The sequence below is a fragment of the Trichechus manatus genome, unplaced genomic scaffold (assembly GCF_000243295.1).
Source record: "Trichechus manatus latirostris isolate Lorelei unplaced genomic scaffold, TriManLat1.0 scaffold00249, whole genome shotgun sequence".
In the NCBI taxonomy this organism is placed as follows: Eukaryota; Metazoa; Chordata; class Mammalia; order Sirenia; family Trichechidae; genus Trichechus; species Trichechus manatus.
In genome coordinates this window covers 2,220,462-2,236,970 of record NW_004444185.1, presented here as the reverse complement: position 1 = coordinate 2,236,970, position 16,509 = coordinate 2,220,462, and the positions used below count along the sequence as shown (strand labels likewise).

The 16,509-nt window shown below is 36.3% G+C and overlaps 1 protein-coding gene across 3 annotated transcripts in view; it reads left to right on the top strand.

Moving 5' to 3' along the window:
- PSMD1 (proteasome 26S subunit, non-ATPase 1) overlaps window positions 1–16,509 on the top strand; it is a 108,403-nt gene that overhangs the window by 65,237 nt on the left and 26,657 nt on the right. For all 3 annotated transcript variants that reach the window (XM_012559438.1, XM_004389504.2, XM_023724509.1), the window contains 3 exons: window positions 2,299–2,413; window positions 5,482–5,598; window positions 14,582–14,684. In XM_012559438.1, coding sequence (XP_012414892.1) covers window positions 2,299–2,413; window positions 5,482–5,598; window positions 14,582–14,684 — 335 coding nt within the window. The remainder of the gene's footprint in view (window positions 1–2,298; window positions 2,414–5,481; window positions 5,599–14,581; window positions 14,685–16,509) is intronic.

The window sequence follows — 16,509 nt, the reverse complement described above, 5'->3', positions numbered from 1 at the left end:
CCATAGGCTGAGAGTAGGGGGAACAGGGAGTTTGAAATAAATAAATTATTATTATTTTTATTTATAAAGTATTAAAGTTTGTGTGTGTGTGTATGATGACTAGACTCAGCTTTCAGGTCTCAAAGATACCAAGATGGGTCTGTGGATAATACATATTTGTCTAGTACTTTTGTCTAGTTTTCAAAGCTGGTTCATTTACGTGATATCTTATTTGTTCTTCACAACAACTCACGTATTAGAGCAGATATACTCATAAGGCATACCTGTGCTGTCATTTGAACCAGGCCCTTGAATGGATGAATTTTAACAGTTCTGGAGTTAGGAAGAACACTCAGTAGGGTGTAGCATAAGCAAAGGTAGAAAATAGGAGGGGGTAGAACATGGGGAGAGTATTGAGTGGCATGCTGACTGAGATGGAGGGTAGATTTTAGGGAAAGTGTAGGGAAGGTTGAAAAGGAGGTTGGGCACCATCATTAGAAAGCTTTGAATACCTGCCATGCTCCCAAGTAATTATTGTGCCAGTATTCCTGATTTTTTATTTCTGATACCTCCCATTATTCCTGTACACAGAACCAGCATAGTTCATCTACTAACTTTTCCTTAAGCTCACTTCTCACTTTCAGTGTTCATACCTTCGCCCGTGACATTCATCTCTCTGCTCTGCCTAATTCTATCAGATCTTAATTATCCTTCAAGTCACAGTACAGATATGACCTGCGAGGCCTTCCCTGCGCCTCTGTGTGGTCTCCCTACTCTGAACTTCAGGAAGAAAATTAATACACTTATTTAGCCCTTACGAAGGAACACTCACAGGTACTGAATTGTTAACTCTCTGTTTTTTATTATCCAGCTGAATTATAAACTTGAAGGGAGAGTGGGAACATGGAAGGGCTTTATATTTTTCCCAGTGCTTAACCGTTACACCTTGAATCTTGTAGAAAATACTTGTTGGTTAAATCTAAATGTGAATTTAGTTTGGTTCTCTTTGGCTTTTACTAAGTAATAGAAGTTGTCTGTGGCACCCTGCATTGTGCTGTTATTTATGGGAGATAAAAAATATATATATAAGACATAGTCTCACTCCTTGGCCTTTGAGACATTTGCAGTCTTGTTAAGTGGCTTTATTTGCAGTGAATTAGGTGGCAAAATACTTGAGTGTATCTGTCAAAGGAGCAGGGTATCGAATTACAGAAAGAGCTCTTAGTTCTTAGCTTAACAGATTCCAGGAGTGAAAATAAAAGCTAAATGATGGTGCTATCAACTGCAAATTTTAGAGTAATTCTCCAGCAACCTCTTGGGTGTGATACCACTTTAAAATTCATTTTTATTTCATAGGAATGTTACTCAGTAAAGAAACTTTGCCTGTAATAATCAATGGGCATTAATATAAAATCCTTGATATTTGGTTCATATTTTAAAGCCACAGAATTACAAAGCCAGAGCAGACCTTACTGTACTTCTCTTTCTTCATTTTTCAGATGAGGAAAGGGCCCCAGAGTGATGGGTTGATTGAGCCTTGTCTGAATTGCCCCAGCTATTTAGAGACAAAACAGGAATTAGAATATGGGTTTTGACTTCCTCACTTCTCATTTAGCTTATTGTTATTTATCTCAATATGTAGTAACTGAAAGCATATATATTCTTATTATATTTTTAGTTATTTGCTTGTTTGTTTTTTACATTATTCCTGCAAAAAATAGTCAAGAAAAGTTACCTCTGTTTACAGAGAAGAAAACTTAAGTGACTTGCCTAATGTTACATAAGCAGCACTAGCACCCAGATATTCTGTCTCCTAATACGTTGCTATTTTTACAACCCCATGCTGTTTTTCCATTTTGTTGCTATTAGGATTACTTCCAAATTATTCATACTAGGAAGCTTATTTACCAGTTTAATATTCAACCAGAGCAATACTGGGGGATTTGAATCTCTTATGCATCTTTGGAAACATTCAGGAGTCCCTAGAATTGACTGTTCTGAAGCAAAATGCAAAGTAAGCAGGGAATAGAAATTGTGTGCTGCCTCCTTCCACGGCTGTCCCCACTCTCAGGAGCATCTGCAACAGAGCTGTGGTTGAGCAGTCACTGATGCATGTCTCTTTTGCGTATATTCCCTGATTATTGAAGATAGATTTTTTTTCTATCAATAATTAGAATTCTTTGAAAGATTTTTAATTTGTTGGCTTCTTAATACTATGTTGTTTCCCGTAACTTAAAAAAAATAAAAACTTAGTTGAAGTGCTTCCTTCTTGATTTAAAATATGTCACCTATAACACTGCCTTCAATTTCTCTTATCAGGACCCCTGAACAGTGCCCGAGTGTTGTTTCGTTATTGTCAGAGAGTTACAACCCTCATGTGCGTTACGGAGCTGCAATGGCCCTGGGGATCTGCTGCGCTGGTACAGGAAACAAGGTAAAGCCCAGAGCCAGGGGGGTCAGTTCTTTCCTGGCGCCAGACTGTTCTCTTGCAGAAAAGTTTATGTAATAGCTGTAAAACACAAGTGTAGTGATTTGTAAGGCTTAGCTTGCCTCACAAGGGTTCCCAGTACTGCCTCACTTTACTGTGCTGGATGGGCCTAAGCCACATTACATGGATAGCTGTAACTTGAAATAGTGCTAAAGTTATTTTCTTCAAAGAGCTATTCTGGTTATTCAGGGTTATTTTAGCTATTTAACAGAATAGTATATGGAAATCAAGGTTCTCTACTAACTAACCCGGTCTGAGGCCACCAAAATCAACTCAATTGATAACGTTTTTGTTTTATTTTAAGCAAATCACTTAACTGCTGTATGTCTGTTTATGTCTAACATACTAGGTAATCTGGCGTTTTTGTTAAGTCCTCAAAAGTGTGGGGAGAGAATTTGGGTAGGCAAGGTGATGGTTTCAAAACACAGTTGGTTCATCATGAGTTTTCGTAAAGAAGTGCACTATTGCTTAAATAGTAAGTTTTCTTGCTCCAGGGCAGTGATGCAATCATCAGACTTTGCCTGTCTAGCATACACCTTGGTCATTTCCCCAAAGGGTGAATCTTTCTTTAAACAAAGTGTGTCTGTGTCTGTGAGAGAGAGAATTTGCTTGACTTCTCTCGTCAAAGGGTATTAGTATTGGATACAAACAGCTTTTTTTAGTCACATAAATCATTATCAAAGCTGGGAATAAAAAATGGATATTTTTATTCTTAGTTCATTCAAGCTGTCTAAAAAAGAAGAAAAATCTTTAGAACATGTGGTGAGAATTATGTAAAAATTTATAGCAAAACATCCCCCTCCAGTCTTCCATCACATTCTGCTGTCTTAGCCTGCTTTATTTTTCTTCATAGCTCTTATCACCACCTGACATACTTTATACCTGTTATTGTCTGTCTCTCCTCTACTGAAATGTAAGGTCTCTGAAAAAAGAAATTTCGCTGCTAGAACCTAAAACCATAGCTGGCATTTATTCTAAAATATGCCTTTGGGATTATATCACATACCTGAGAGGTCTTTTAATTTATAAATTAGAAATTTGGTTATGTTTTTATCATGGCTACTTCATAAAAAATGAAGTTGGCTCAGTATTTGTCAAATGATGGTGGGCAAGATCATTTGGATACAGTGATCTACACTGTACAAGGATACAGTGGTGAACAAGTTGGATGACATAGTCTCTGCCCCCGCAGAGCTTTGTTTTAAAATGTTTTAACTTTTTTGTTGGGGGGTGGATTTCCTACATGAGAATGTATCTTCAGTTTTATCAGATGTTGTTGGATACATAGTGGTTGTTAGTTGCCTTGAGTCTGTTCCGACTCATTAAGATGCAGTTAATTGAAATTTGTCTCTCTTTTTTTCCTAGGACACATCTGTTCTATAAACAAAGGAAGAATATAGTTAGATGTTTAATTAAGTATTTTTCCCCCTCAAGCCTTTAGTAGGCATTTATGTCAAGCTTCATAAGTTAAATGTAAATTAGATTTTTTTCATCCCAGATTGTTCTAAACTTAATACGATATCTAGGAGCAAATGTTCTTTGAGACACTGCATCTGACAAGTTAATTCAATGAAACATTTTTACTGCACATACTAAACAAGTCTCTTTTATTTCTAAATAATTTGTATGATGTAGGTATCAGTACCTGTCTGGCTGAGATTTGGTCCTTTGATTATTTTTGTTTCTTAAATACCTGAAACATTTATTTATTCTAAAATATGTCTTTGAAGTTATATCACACACCTCAAAGGTCTTTTAATTTATAAACTGGTAATTTGATTATATTTTTATCATGGCTAATTCTTAAATAATGACAGTATATGGATGATATTTGAAAAACTTAACTCCACTGCACAGTGTCATTACGCTTTTTCAGTGAAGTGGGTAGAAAAGATATGCATATCTGGGATATGTCTATTATCTGTTAATAGCTCTGATTTTTAAAAAAGAAAAGTTTACATGTAAAGAAGTCTAAAGTTGTTTTCCAAAAAAGGATTCAATTTATTCTTCTTTCCTTGGCCTTGGAACTAAGTATACTTCATAAATGATGTACTGAATTAGGAAATACGTTTTATAATCTTGTACATCCATTTCTCTGTTCCTCCCAGATTTATGCCTGCCTAAGAACCTTATCAGGGACATTGTAAAGTAGCACTTCCCAAATGTCCTGCAGAGTGTTCATAGGAGTTATATGGGACAAAAGAGTTTTTGGTCAAGTACAGTGAACAATGTTTGATATGTTTATTATTAGGCCTCCAAGAGCCTTTGATATGAAAATGTGCACTTGAATCTACAAGAGGAGGTTATACAGTATGTAGGAATCCCCACAAGGAATCCTTTTTCCATAGAACCAGTGTTATGAAGAATATGATATTGGGATAGTGCTGGTAAACATTTTGGAAAATTCCATTTTATTTAGTCTTATGAAGTGTAACTATGAAATCAAATCTAGTCCTTTTTGATTTAATTTGTTTTGACATTCTACCAGCAAATGAAATCATCTAAGATATTACCTTATCCTTGTATTAGAAGGAGGTTGGCTACATAATGGAAATAATACAGATTTTTTAATACAGTTTGCTCCTTCTGTGTGATTTCTGGCAAGTTACTTAACCTTTCTAACTCTCAGTTTATTTATAAAATGGGAATTATAATGCCTATCTTTTAGGATTGTAGAGAGGATTATATGAAATAATTTATGGAAAATACCTAGTACTGTGCCTAGAAAATAATAGACGCTTATCAAATACTGACCGCATTTTCTCTTAATTTCTTTATAACCTCTTTTACTCATGAAGTCCTTCAGTTGAAGATTTCACCTGTGCAATTATATTGAGAACACATACTCCCAGTTCTGAACTATTGTGTTCAAATAGTCTGAAATTAACTTGTTATTACTTTGTTGAATGAATGTATCAATCAGTTAATCTTGACCGAGAATATAGGAACTAATTTAAAAATCCAGCTATATCAGCTTCATCTAAACGTTTTTGTTTTTTTTTTAATTCTTTCAGGAGGCAATTAATTTGCTAGAACCAATGACAAACGACCCTGTGAACTACGTGAGGCAGGGAGCTCTCATATCTTCAGCTCTCATCATGATCCAGCAGACTGAAATTACTTGTCCAAAGGTGAGCACACAAAGAAAGCCTGTTGGGATGACTCTAGGAAGGAGCTGGTTCAGGCTCATCTTCTTCTGAAAACTTCAAATACAGTAAATACTATAGTCACAGGAAGTGAAGAGAACATTTGTGGGGTAGGGGGATGCAGAAACTTTAAATATGTAATCTTCTTTAAATGTATTTTTTTTACAGATTTAAAGTCACTGTTAATTTAAGTATATATTACTGAAAAAATGAGGGTATACGGGGTGATGAAATCATAAAATCAACTTTTGTTTTTGCTTTGCACTGTTCTTTTAAAGTTTATTCATTGGGATAACATCTTCCTCTGATTCAGAGTGAACTCAGGCAGTTCATGACTTTTTTGATCAGTCCCTTTTAGGTAATAAAAAATCCTACAGTCACTTAATATAGTATGTACAGTCTCAGTTTTGAAATGAGTATGCCCAGATTCTCTGTTGGAATGTTTCGCCTCCTGGGCTGTCCTCTTGGGCAGGATTTCAAATGGCTCCAGGGTGGCTTTCTTTCCTACTTGACTTACATCTGCTCCATAAAAACACTTCTGCAGATTTTGCCATTCTTGTGAGTAGGAGTATAATAGACTGCCAGTGCAGCTATGCCTATCTCTCTGTCCTGTCTCTGTCTCTCTTTCTCTGTCTCTCACCCCATGCCTCTTATGTGTCAGACATTGTCCTCCTCAGTCGTATTCAGCTCTCCAAATGGTCCCTCTGAAGCCCCTTTCTGTAGACTTAGAGTGATGGCGAAAGACCCATAGCCCAGCTTTCCCTAAAGAAATTCTCTTCCTGGTCTCCCACAATCGAACCCTCATACACCCACCCTGAGGATGACCTCATAACAGATTTTCAGACACCTGTTTTAAAATTTCCTCAGGGCAGTACGTTAGTGTTTGATGTTTAATGTATCTTGGCACCTCAGCCAAAATTTCTCATTTAACATCCTGTTAAGAGAATCAGAAAATGCTTATTATATCTTATTTGTGTGTACTAAAAATTACCATGTTTGGTATATTAAATAGAGGTGTATAGCTTATGCAGTAATTTCAGATCTTTTAATTCTTAAAGTTAGAGCATTTAACAGCCTTTTAAAAATTCTGCTCATATATGAGAAGCATTCAGAAAATTGACAGCAGAAACAAACATTGGCATACTGTTTTCTCCCTCATCAAGCAGATATAAACACCCTCATTTTCAGTAGTTGACTAGGGAGAGGGAGTGGAGAACAGAAAAGATTCTAGATGTTATTGATTACTCATTCTTATTTTATGGAACTTTGTTGATAAATTTCAGTTTCTAAGCAGTTGCTGTCATTTTTGTTTCATTTATCCAGTTCTTCCTCTGTTTCTTTTAAATCATTTTCAGGACTTTTAGAAATTGAATTATTACAAAGATAGAATGAGACTTCTCATCCTTTTTTTAATAATATGTTACTTAATGTATTATATCTTCTAGAATATAAATATCTTTCCAAGCACAGACCACATTTCTTTTTGTTATTAAATGTAGCAGCTACAATATGAGTAACTTTTACATCTTTTTTTTTTTTTCTGCTTTTGATCCTCTGCTGTGCTTTTGGAGGTTGTCCAGCTGAGTAATGTTATAATGTCATTAAAGAAGCAAGTTTAGGCCTGGAATGCACGTCCTCCAACTGTAATATATAGATATTTATCCACTTTGACCTCACATGATTCTTTCATGTTACTTGAATTGTCAGCAAGACAAATGTTTTACCATCTTCCCATCCTCTGCTGTAGGGTTTCATGAATTTGACAGCCAAGAGCTCTGGTCCAACAATGGCAGAGTCCTTTGGGATTGTAGGTGGGGTAGGGAAAGCTGTGTAGTTTGAAGAAGCATTCAACTCTCTAGAGTATAGTTTTGCTTTTTCTGAATATGAAATTCAGCAATGTCAATAATCTTTTTTTAATCATTCCAAAAAATATTACTGAACCAAGTCTTAGCTGGTTGTGAATACCTAGGGCACACTCTCAAGGTTGTATCTGAATCTTGACTGTAGATTAAGACTGTTGACATGCAACTATAGCTGGTAGCCTTTGCCATTAATATAAGCTTCATGGGGAAGGGTAACTATGTACCCCACTGACTATGAAAATAAAAACTATATATGACAGCATGAAACTCAAAAGTTCTTTTAGGAAGCACTATTCCTTAGAGTGAAAATTTTACTTTGTTCATGAATTCTTAAAGCTTAAACCCCTATTTCATTGTTTTCTGTTACTGAGCAAGTGATAAAGAGCTTCATGGACTACGGTTTATATCATCTCTCTTTTATCTGATAATTACCAGCAGGACAACACTGATATTCTTTTGGGATGGTAGATAAGGTTTTGCTGAAAAGAAAAAGCTGTTAACAAGCTCTGAAGAGAAGTAAGTTCCCAAGGTTACAGAATCCTAGTCACAAGATTATAAACTAGTACCTGAAATAAAGTAGAAGCACCTCAAAAGCAAACATCAAGATGTTAATTTTTAATTTCATCAAGAATTATAACCCCTCATCAAAGGAATCCAGAAGGGGCATTTCACGGATACTTTGTGAGATCCACAATGGAATTTTTTTAAGGAAATGTTTTTATGTAACAGTATGCATTACATCCTTTTGCATAATGCTGTCTTAACACTCAGCTCTACAGATTGTGGTTAGTCTAAGTAACTCCTGTACATCTGTGCTTTTGCTTCTGCCAGGTAGAAAAAAAATCTCTCACAGACAAAAAACATGCACACATCCCTAGATGATTACAAACCAACGTTAGAAAGCCCTTCAGCCAGACGTTCGCATTTAAATGACCAGCTCTACACTTTATTCCCACCAAGTACTCTTCAGAAATAACATTGCAGGCTTGGAATTAGGTAATGCTTTTTAAAAATTTGGCAGGAGTTGTCTTCTCTGCTCTGTAGTTAACGAGAATAATATCATTTTACAGGTCTTTGGACCTGTTTTCTCTCAACAGCCCAACTCTGCCCTTTATGAAAGATTCATCTTTTATTCTTGTTAAATGAAATCTACTTTTAGGAGTTATTTGAACATGTACATATTACGTGTCACATACAAAATGAGATTAAAATATTTAAGTATAGGATCTGGTGCTCCTCCTTGCCTAATATTATCTAGCCTAAAGCCTGGTACAAGGAAGCTTCTCCCACTAGTGACAAGTAGCCTTTCTGGAACTAGAATCGAATTTGGCCAAGCTTGATTAGCTTCTGCATTTCTAAAATAAACCACAGTTTGGGTAGATTAGGCTTTTGTGAACCATCATGATAACCTAGAAGTACTTCTTTAGGGAAATGTGTTCCTAGTTCCAAACAATTGCCTTTATAAGGAAACTTTACAGCATAACGCATTTGTAAGAATAGTCTGTCTATATTATCATACTGTTGCTTTAAGATAGGGCCTTGGACTCTTACGGTGTTGGGGGTAATAAAAAGCAAGGGCTGTAAGCAACTACCATAAACAAAATCATACTAATAAAATTGAGAAAGGAACTAATAACATCATTTGGTATCCTGATAATGGGGAAATCATGATAGCATCAGCAGAAGTATCTTGAAAGAAGAGTAAAGATAATTTTCATTTTGGGCATGTTGAGTTTAAGATAACAGCAAGTCCGTTGGAGATAAGTTGAGAGCGTAGGGAAAGGTCAGAACTGAAGAGAGAGATTCAGGAACTAGCCACAAAGAAATGATACAAGTCCACAGCCCATTAGCTGCAATTCCAAAATCCAAAAAGCTCTGAAACTAAAAGATGTTTGTTTTTAAGGACTCATTAGACTGTCAAACTTGACCCAGTATGAACTCACTTTTAGGCTTTATCCCATTTAGTGTAAATAGTCATACATTTTGTTACTTCAGAAATAGTTTGTTTGATTATGAGATGTTTCCCCACACTCGGCTAAGAATGTTTTATAATTTATGGTGTATGCATCATATTAGCTTTCCAAATTCTAAATGCCGAAATAAATCTGGCCTCAAGGATTTCAGGGAAGGATTTAGAGAGCTATAGTTGAAATCTTAGGAACAGATGTGATGCCATAGAGAAAAGAATAAAAACTCCAAACTGATCCTTGATATGCAGCTACATTTCTGTAGCTGTGAAAACAAAACAAACAAAAAAAAAAATTGAAAGGAAGAAACATATCGAAGTGATAAATATCAACAGAAATGACTCCAAGGAACTTTATTCCCTCCTCCTTATTCTTTATTTTTTTCCCCTGACATCTAAGAGGGTTTTTTGGGTTTTGTTTTCCAGTTGTGTAAGGTATAGAATTAAAAACATTCTAAACGCATGAATTTGCAGAAGGTAGATTCATTGTCTTTTCTGTAAGGTTATCATAGTATAAAATGTGAAGTTAATATGATTTCCCCTGCACATTGCACATTTTGTTTTGTGTATGGGATCACTCTAAATACTATACCAATGAAATGTGAGAGTCAGAAAATCATGATCCTACTTCTGATTGTCAGTAATTGTGTGATCACAAGCAAGTCGTTTCACCTATCGTAACTTCAATTTTCACATCTGTAAAACAGAATAGACCAGCTGACCTCAAAGTTGCTTTCCAAATTTAATATTCTGTCCTAATCTACTAAAATAATAATTCATGACCAAGAATTATAGTAATGAAAATTAAATTATTGATACACAAGCAATAAAATAAGAGGAAAAGAATTATAAATGATAAAAACTCATTTTTTTGAAGTATTTGACTTAACAATACGATAAGCCTGTTATATATTTGTATTGATTTTTTTAAAACCCATCTTTCAATTTCACTGGATGTTTTCCTATTGTTTTGGGTACATATTTGTATTATAAGTTCATGAAACATTTTATAAACCTTTAGCACAAAAAATTCCCACCCTATGTAAGGTAATGTAAGTATTCATCTAAAATAAGTTCAGAATCAAAAGAATTCAGCCTGGTGAACCAGAGTAAAAGCATCAAACCCTAGGATTTTTAGAACTAGAAGGGACTTTTGTGATGATCTAATCATGCTGGTTTTTATAGGTGGAGAAAGTAAGGCCTAAAGAAGTAATTGACTTCCTAACAGTCAATTATGCTGCTCAGTGAGTGGCAGAGTTAGTTCATTGTTGTTTCCACTGCATTCTGTTGCTACCTGTGAATAAAAAAAATAAGAACGATGTCTAAGGAATATTATTTTGTTAGCAGTACAGTATTTAGGTTGCAGAGGTAATAGTCAGGGAGAACTGGTAGGATTCTGCCCCTGGGTGTTATTACAGCAGTGCTTACCTAACATTTACCAGCTGTAAAACACCTTACGTGCATTACCTCATATAACTCTTATGTGAATGAGGTTGGTGTTATAATCCCTGGAGAGATGAAGAAACTGAGGCTTAGAAAAGCTAAGTAGTTTACCCAAACAGCTTCTGAGAGCAGAGGCAGTATTGCTAAGCCAGAGTACTCTGATTCCATATTACTCTGCCACTATACCACAGTCTGGCTTCCCAGACCAGGATGAATGAAAAGCAGAAGAGACTTTGAAAGAAATGTAATACAGATGAAGACATATTAAAAAAAAAAAAAAAAAAAACCGCCAAACTCATTGCCACTGAGTCGATTCTGACTCACAGCAACCCTACAGGATAGAGTAGAATTGTTCCATGGGTTTTCCAAGGAGCAGCTGGTGGATTTGAATTGCTGAACTTTTGGTTAGCAGCCAAGCTCTTAACCGCTATGCCACCAGGGCTCTGAGGTCATATTAGGAAATTCAGGTTTGATATTTTCTGCTTTTGGCAGATTTGGGACACTACATGATCATGTCCCCACATGTCTGTCAGAAGAGACTCTGAAACTTGCCCTTAAACATGGAGTAGCTAAAGCAAACGGAAGAAATGATAAAGTAAAAGAACTCAAAGATCTCAAAGGGCAGCTTGAGAAGACAAAGTAAAGTATTATAATGAAATGTGCAAAGACCTGGAGTTAGAAAACCAAAAGGGAAGAACATGTTCAGCATTTCTCAACCTGAGAGAACTAAAGAGAAAATTTAAGTCTCTAGTTACCATATCTAAGGATTCTGTGGGAAAAATATTAAACGACGCAAGAAGCCTCAAAAGAACAAGAAAGATAATATACAGTCACTGTACCAAAAAGAACTGGCTGACATTCAGCTGTTTCAGGAGGTAGCATGTGATTAAGAACCAGTGGTACCGAAGGAAGAAATCCAAGCTGCACTGAAGGAAGAAATCCAAGCTGCACTGAAGGAAGAAATCCAAGCTGCACTGAAGGCATTGGCAAAAAACAAGGCTCCAGGAACTAACAGAATACCAACTGAGATGTTTCAACAAATGGATGAAGCGCTGAAGTGCTCTCTCATCTGTGCCAAGAGGTTTGGAGGACAGCTACCTGGCTAACCAACTGGAAGAGATCCATATTTGTGGCCATTCCAAAGAAAGGTGATCCAACAGAATGTGGAAATTACCAAAAAATATCATTAATGTTCACCACCCATGGCTGTCAATTTGATTCCAGCTCATAGTGACCCTGTAGAACAGAGTAGAACTGCTCCATAGGGTTTCCAAGGAGCTCCTGGTAGATTCAAACAGCCGATCTTTTGGTTAGCAGCCATGGCTCTTAACCACTATGCCATCAGGGTTTCCATCCTTAGTATTACACGCTAATAAAATTTTGCGAAGATCATTCAAAAGTGGTTGCAGCAGTATATCAACAAGGAACTGCCAGAAATTCAATCCGGATTCAGAAGAGGACACGGAACCAGGGATGACGTTCTTGATGTCAGATGGATCTTGGCTGAAAGCAGAGAATACCAGAAAGATGTTTACCAGTGTTTTATTGACTGTGCAAAGGCATTTGACCGTGAGAATCATGACAAATTATGAATAACATTGCGAAGAATGGGAATTCCAGAACACTTAATTGTGCTCATGAGGAACCTGTATGTAGACCAAGAGGCAGTTGTTCCAGCAGAACAAGGGGATGCTGTGTGGTTCAAAGTCAGGAAAGGTGTGTGTTAGGGTTGTATCCTTTCACCATACCTATTCAATCTGTATGCTGAGCGAATAATCCGAGAAGCTAGAGTCTGTTAAGAAGAGTGCGGCATCAGGATTGGAGGAAGACTCATTAACAACCTGCAATATGCAGATGACACAACCTTGCTTGCTGAAAGTGAAGAAGAATTGAAGCACTTACCGATGATCAAAGATGACAGCCTTCAGTATAGATTACACCTTAACATAAAGAAAACAAAAATCCTCACAACTGGACCAATAAACATGATAAAGGGAGAAAAGATTGAAGTTGTTAAGGATTTCATTTTACTTGGATCCACAATCAACTCCCATGAAAGCAGCAGCCAAGAAATCAAACAATGCATTGCATTGGGCAAATCTGCTGCAGAAGACCTCTTTAAAGTGTTCAAAAGCAAAGATGTCACTTTAACGACTAAGATGCGTCTGATCCAAGCCATGGTGTTTTCAATTGCCTCATCAATTCTTCTTGTTGAAAAAAGGTATAAGAAGAAGAATTGATGCCTTTGAATTATGGTGTTGGCAAAGAATATTGAATATACCATGGACTGCCAGAAGAGCAAGCAAATCTGTCTTTGAAGAAGTGCAGCCAGAATCCTCCTTAGAAGCGGGGATGGCAAGACTTCGTCACACATACTTTGGACATGTTATCAGGAGGAACCAGTTCCCTGGAGAGGGACATCATGCTTGGTAAAGTAGAGGGTCAGTGAAAAAGAGGAAGACCCTCAATGAGATGGATTGACACAGTGGCTGCAACAATGAGCTCAAGCATAACAACAATTGTGAGGATGGTGCAGGACCAGGCAGTGTTTCGTTCTGTTGTGCATGGGGTTGCTATGAGTCAGAACTGACTCTGCAGCACTTAAGAACAACATGATCATGGACTTCTTGAGTAAGCAGACTTCTTCCTGGAGACCTACCATTTGCAAAGCACTGTTGGGAAAACAGATAAGTGTTAAGACATGGAAGAAACATTAAATAGTTTCTTCATTGTCACCCGAACAAATTTAAAGGAGTCACTTTCTTTATTGATAAGAATATTTTTTGTAAATGTGATTTTCTAATTATATAAGTGATGCATATTGGTTTTAGAAAATGCAGAAAAGAATAAAGATGGAAACAAAAATTACCGGTAGTCCCACCCTAAAAGAGACAATACATGTTCCATTTGGTATGTTTCTTTTGGTAAGAGTACTTATTCTGACGTGTCCTCAGAAAATTAATGTGTATGTATAATGAAAATCTATACTGTATATGTAAGTACAGTTAGTCCAAAATATACCTCACACAGCTTCGATGAAGGGTAGTTTACTTTAAGGTAGAACTGAAGGCCTGTGCCTGTCAGGAAATCTGCAAGGTTGATGGTAAGCAGAAGAGCTGTAATTCAAAGTGCAGTGAAACTCTTAGTGTTCACGTGGGCTGTTTTGTTTTAGCCTGCTCACTAACAGTAGTGCAGTAAGAAATCACATTCAGCATTCCCTTGGGCCTGTATCGTCCACCGTGGAATGAGGATTGAAAACAGAGCTGCTGCTTCCATACCAGTTGTGAAAAGTCATACAAAAACCAAGCCCATTGCCATCGAGTCGATTCTGACTCAAAGCGACCCTGTAGTACGGAGTAGAACTGCCCCGTAGGGTTTACAAGGCTGTATAATCTTTATGGAAGCCGACTGCCACATCGTTCTCCTGCAGAGTGGCTGGTGAGTTCGAAACACCGACCTTTCAGTTAGCTTAACCACTACGCTACCAGGGCTCCTATGAAAAATCATAACATCTATGATTTCATCCGTAGAACTGTTCTGTGGAACTATTCTGCATTCAAATCTGGTCCATATCCTTCTCTTTTTTAATTTTGTTAAATTTAGAGCTAAATTACATCACCACTCAAGTAATCTCTTCCCAGCTCTAAAGTGGCACAGCAAATAAGTAGAATTATAATTCTTTTTCTTGTTCCTTCAGGTGAATCAGTTCAGACAGCTGTATTCCAAAGTCATCAATGATAAACATGATGATGTAATGGCCAAGTTTGGCGCTATTTTGGCCCAGGGTATACTGGACGCAGGTAAATGTTTTAAGTCTTACAGGCCTACATTTTTTTTTAATAAGAATATTTTATTGTGTTTTCAGTGAAAGTCTACAGAGCAAATTAGAGTCCCATTTAACAGCTTCTGTACAAATTATTCAGTAATATTGGTTACATTTTTTACAATGTGTCAACATTCTTATTATTTTCATTCTAGTTGTCCCATTCCCAGTAATATAGTTTCCCTGCTTCCCCCTTCCCTTCTCATCTTTGCTTTAGAATACCAGACTTACTCTGTAAACTAAATGTAATGAAATAACGATCTGATCTAACTATATGACATAGTGGAAAATGAGTCTGGGAGAAATTATCCCTTGAGAAAATTTGGATCCTACTGTTCATAGAAGTAATTTGCTAGCATCATTAAGAGTCCCTTTATATTACTAGCTGTATAATCTGAAGAAGTTACTTTCCTCCCTCTCCGTCTGTTTTCATATCTTGTAAAGTCTACCTCATAGGGTTGGGAAAAGTAAAAATTCTTGTGAAGCAATTAGACCAGTGCTGTCACTTCATAAGTGCTCAGTAAGTGTTGGCTGTTTTTTTTTCTTAGTACAATATGAATTTTAAACAAGTTGACATTGAAAAATTTAGGGGGGGTAAATTAGGTTGTAGACAAATTCTAGTAGCGAAATCACTCCTAAATAAAACACATGAAACATTTGCCTAAATGCATAGCATGCTCTGCTGTTTGACTCCAGAATTCACATTCCTCACCACTACTATTTTATTCCAAAAAAGATGGGCTGCCCTTCCAAGGCAGAACTGTGGTTTTTGGTACCTTAGGTTTTGGCTTTATTAGACAAGTGCCTTAACTGTTATTACTGGTGACATTTCAATAAGGTAGAAACGAAAAGAGCGTACTTATTTCATTGTTTAAATGTGTGATCATTTCATGTAACTGTACCCTAGCCACATGGAATAGAATCCTTTTTTATTCATCTGTTCAAATTTGAAAGGTGAAACATAGTATCTCAAAGTTTTTGTTGCATTCTGTTATTAGGTGAACATTTTTTCATATTTATTACCTATCTACCTATTTATTTGTGTTCTAGTTGTTCCGTTTCCAGTGATCTCATTTCCCTGTCCATTTAACTTGTCATCTTTGGTTTAGAGTACTAGACTTATTCTTTTAAATATAATGAAATAACTATCTGCTCTAACTATATGACATAGTGGAAACCTATCTATATTTCTTCTAATAAAAACACTATCTTCCATATTTGTTGCAGTTATTCTTTCCTCAGTTCCACTAGAATGTGTGTATATTTAGAGTGAAGAAGGGTCCAGAAAAGAAGCTGCAATTTTTTTTATAACTTCTTTAATTTTTTCTTGTTAATTAATCTCTTCAATTTTTGTACTTGCTGTATGTGTTTTAATCATACCATCAAGATTTTCAAATTCCTTGTTCTATAATTTTAGATAATCTCCTTTGTATGTCCTCTTTTTTCTATCCCGTCTTCTTTCTAATTTTGGTTATTTTGTCTTTTTTTTTTTTTAGATTTGCAGGAGATTTTTCTTGTTTTGTTTATTTATGTACTAATTATACCTTTTTTCAACAACATAAATGACACCTATACACGTGGACCTTGCCAGACGGAATACACAGGAATCAAATTGACTACATCTGTGGAAAGAGACGATAGAAAGGCTCATCAGTCAGAACAAGGCCAGGGGCCAACTGCGGAACAGACCGTCCATTGCTCATATGCAAGTTCAAGTTGAAACTGAAGAAAATTAGAACAAGTCCATGAAAGCCAAAGTTCAACCTTGAGTATATCCCACCTGAATTTAAAGACCATCTCAA